This window comes from Aulonocara stuartgranti (assembly GCF_965226115.1).
Source record: "Aulonocara stuartgranti genome assembly, chromosome: 7".
NCBI classification, from domain to species: domain Eukaryota; kingdom Metazoa; phylum Chordata; class Actinopteri; order Cichliformes; family Cichlidae; genus Aulonocara; species Aulonocara stuartgranti.
Genome location: NC_138945.1, coordinates 4225205 through 4229562, shown reverse-complemented (window position 1 = coordinate 4229562; position 4358 = coordinate 4225205). Strand labels below are relative to the sequence as shown.

The window sequence follows — 4358 nt, the reverse complement described above, 5'->3', positions numbered from 1 at the left end:
AGTCAGTGCATATCCTCAAGTCACCTGACTTCTTCCAAACCATTACCAGTGGCGAGGCGTATTCGCTGGTGGACTTACTGATGATGCCTTTCATCTCCATGTCTGACAGCACCTCTCGCAACTTGTGATAGTGAGCCGGGGGTACTCTGCGATAGGGAAGCCTGAAAGGGCGGTCGTCAGTGAGGTGGATACGATGGACAAAGTCTTTCACCTCACCACAGTCCAGTTTGTCTCTAGAGAACACATCTTGGTAAGTCAACACAAGCTCCACCAATTTCCTCTTCCACCCATCTGACACTTCACAGCCCTCAATATCAATGTCAGCCAACCCAGCATCTTTGAGTAGCTGTGCAGAGTCAGGCACAGAGTCTGATGAGGGGGGAAAACTGGTATGCTGGTCAGTCAGAGTCTCGCAGAGACCTTGAGTGATGGGCAGGTCCTCCACAGCAATACAAGGAAAGACATCCGCAATCTTAGCATTGCGACGAAGTGTCACAGGGCTCTCTGTTGGGTTAAGGACTTTCATAGGGACCCAACGATCTCCCCACATGGGTGTTATAATGCGCCCCACCATTATGTTCTTTGGAGTGGAACGGGCTGACGTGGGTTCCACAACGACAGTACTTCCTGGAGACACGAGGGCAGAAGGTGGCAGCTTTCCCCAAACTACATATTCTTTTTGTGGCAGGAGAGTGACACTCTTCCGCAACCTGACTGTACCTACTTTATCTGGCAACACAGGAGCAGACCACCGTGAGATACAGCTCAGCAACTGCAGGAAGTCTTCACAATCAGTGCCAGTGTAATTGGAGTTAATAAGCTCCCAGTACTTTGTATCAGCCTTCATCTTCTGAATGATGGGCCGGATCACATTGCTCCCCACGATGAGCTCATCTTTTTGCCCAGGAACCACAAATGTTGGTACAAGAAACCTAGTCCCATATACTTCAATGTCCAAATCATAGATGCATTTCGGTTGTGTGAGAAGGCCACCGCAACCAACCAGCACCACATTTTCAGGGATATGCTGCGGAATCAGAGCAACACCAGCGGCTCTTAGCTTGCTATCAGTCTCTTCACTTAGTGTGCATGACATACTTCCTGAATCAAGCATGCTTGTCAGGGAACACCGGCCACTGACCGACACTGGAGTGTAAAACAACTCACTAGCCCTGCCAACTCTTTGTGAACCCATAATAACAGTCTTCTCATCAGAGAGGCTACTACAGCAGTTAACATATATGGCTTCTGGGTCTGTTGCATTTCTGAGGGTTTCATCAACACTGCCCATGCTACCCCTCTCGTTACATGGGCTGGCTAGTTTAAAGCAGCATCGGTGGGAGGAGGGACTGAAACGCTTGGTTTCTGGTGCAACTGTGGGCATTCACGCCTCATGTGTCCAGGGTCAAAGCAGCTGTGGCATAGCTTGTACAACCTACAATGCACATGGGTTGTGTGTTCATGTGAGCCACACACTCTGCACGAAGCACGATGAGCATTGCGGTGCCCATGGGAATGACCTGTGGGTTGTGGGCACCTAGGACCAGTGGCTAGTGATGCAGTGCACATGGACAGAACCTTGTCAAACAGTGCTACCATCTGTTGAACACCTGGCTCAGCTGGAGGAGGGCCAGAAACTGGCAAAGATGGGGGCATGACATGTAGAGTCAAAGGAGGACAAGCAGAGGGCTGCTGCACACTTACCATGCCATCAGAAGAGAGAGGCTGACATGTGGCTGCAGAGGGAACAGAGGGCATAGGATACGAGGCTGGCTCATGTGTTACTGGGACTGCTTGAGCACCGCTGGAGTGGGGCTGGCTGTTAACAGCGACAGGGCTCTGATGCGGGATGGACAGACTTGCTGTATTATGAGACAAAACACTAGACTGTCTCATTTTCCTCACATAGTTGTCCAGACGGCTCTGAACCTCAGCTGCAGTCCACTCCTCAGGGGCCTTCAGTTGAAAAGACAACGTAAGACTGTGGTCAGGACAGTGATTAATGAACATCGAAACAACCTCACTACTGGGGTCCTCTACCATCTTGCCGCGCCTGCGGAGACACTCATCAGCAGCATCAATAGACTTGTTCAACCGGATCCAGTAATCCATGGCGTTCTCACCTGGACGTGGCACAGTACTGTAGAAATCTTTCATGGGCAGGCTGGAATATGTCAAGTCGCTGAAGTTAGACCTCAGTATGTCAAACACAGCAGTAATAGGATCATTCCGATTCAACTCAGGGCGGCAACGAAGTGACACCTTGACCACATCTCTGGCTTTGCCAGTTAGTCTAGACATTAATATGCCAAACATTTCTTCATCTGTGTCACAGCTGATTCTGTGCAGATAACATCTCATCATGTCCTCCCATTCACCGATGGGAAATAGATCTGTGTTGTCACCCTTGAAGTATGGTGGAGCTTTGGTGTCTGACTGAACAACAACCTTCAGCTGGGACTGGTCAGTGCAGCTCGAGGGCACATTCTGGGGAGACTGTGGCTGGGTGGGGGCTGGCTGGTGCATAGAGTTAAGAGAGGATGTGATATTTTCCCCAATTTGCTTTGCTAAGTCAGTGATCAAGCTGCTCAACATGTCACTAGTGACAGCCTGGGTGTGTGTTTGGCGTTCGCAAGCAGCTGGTGTGGAGCTAGCTGCTGGCATTAATGGTGAGTGCATCACTGGCTGGTCTACAGTGTGGGCACCAATACCCGGGACTACTGGCCTACCCCTCCCAAAAAACTTTGGAGCAATCTGATGACCCCTCCCCAAACCAAAGGTCATATTACTCCCCGCAGAGAACAGATCAGGCAAAGCGCTATCCACAGTTTCCTCACTTAACATGTTGGCCCAAGTGAGATATCACTGTTCAACAGCAAGAAAAACGAGCCTAACCCCCACACACAATTATGCAAAACTTCACAAAACAATGAAATGTGGGGAGAAGAAAAAAAAAATCAAAGAATCAAAACACCATAGAAAATAAAATGTTGTTTTCTCCTCTCAATTAAAACAGGCTGTAAAAGCCAATATCAATAGAGAAAAAAAATTACAATCCGTGCCTGTATAATTTGAGGCAACAATATGAAACAGTGACAGAAATGATCACCTACGTATTTGCCCTTTAAGTTCACACGTGACAGAGATGCCTGCAAGCCAAATTACGGGGCATCGATCACACACGCGATATAAAAACCTGTGAGTCAAAGCGCAGGGCACAGATTCTGGCACACAGCTGCAGAGAGGAGGCGGGAAAACAGCGGCAGCAGAAGGAGGAGGGGTGGATCGCGGATTGGCGATGTGACGGGTCAGCGGCACCAAGTGTAACCGGTGTGATTCTGCGTTGTGTCTGATAAAAAAGGTAAAAGAAAGAAAGACCTCCAAGTAAATAATTTGCCCACTCCAGCTCCTCTCCCACAGGGGAATTGTAGAAAAAGGGGCTGGCATTTATTTTTACATTAAACATAAAATATGCATTTACACGTAACATATTTGACATAAGATAAAACAAAAACAACATGAAATCTGACATACCTGATAAAAAAGGTAAAAGAAAGAAAGACCTCCAAGTAAATAATTTGCCCACTCCAGCTCCTACGACCAAATACAGACAGTGGTGAAGAGGATTAGCTCAACCCACCACAGCTCCCAAGCTAGCAAGGAATACATATTCATGCTATCATTTATGGCGCCTAAAACACATTTATGACACACACATACTACACACTTATAACATCTTACAAAAACAGGCTCAATAATGACAATAACTGAATTAAAATCGCAATCATAAACATCAGGGTGGTTAAATATGAATTATGTGTGCTTTAAGGTGCTGGAAAGAAATGACACCCACCTCTCCCACAGGGGAATTGTAGAAAAAGGGGAGAGGCAAAAGGGGTACACTGTATTTATAGTATTGCACCAAAGAAGAAGAAAAGAATGAGGAGGGGCTCTAACTGATAATGAACACAACTACAGGCTTGGAGGTCCTAAAAGTCAGGTATAAAAGGAGAAGTTTGGGGGTTTAGAACACATTTTGTGTAATTATAACAATGTTATTTATGACTCTGTTACACTCGCTCCCGGGCTTGTTGCCCTCTGTCAGTTCCCCACCCCCCAGTTCAGCCGTTCCGGCCGTTTGCTTAAGCCCCGGGTCCTGGACTAGTTCTGCTGGGTGTTCGGGGGGGCATGTGTGGTGGACCACTAGAGGGCTCCACTCAGACCCAGTGTATAGGAAGTGTGTTCCTGTGTTTTGTGGCGCGATATGCGCAGTTGATGTTGGAGACGAATAAAGGAGTGAGAACTGAGAGCTCTGTGTCGTTGATGCTTACCTCCACAGAGGAGTTTATTAAAGCAAA

At 47.6% G+C, this 4358-nt stretch overlaps 1 protein-coding gene across 1 annotated transcript; it reads right to left on the bottom strand.

Moving 5' to 3' along the window:
* Positions 1-1317: 1317 nt before the first annotated feature.
* On the bottom strand, positions 1318-4071 carry LOC309711505 (uncharacterized protein; the record flags this gene model as incomplete). Its single annotated transcript, XM_082541898.1, has 3 exons — positions 3854-4071; positions 3535-3594; positions 1318-2754 (listed from the first exon to the last, which is right to left on the bottom strand). Exon 3 carries the CDS (start codon positions 2677-2679, stop codon positions 1318-1320), a length of 1362 nt encoding a protein of 453 aa, XP_082398024.1. The 5' UTR covers positions 2680-2754; positions 3535-3594; positions 3854-4071.
* Between the last annotated feature and the right edge of the window lie 287 nt (positions 4072-4358).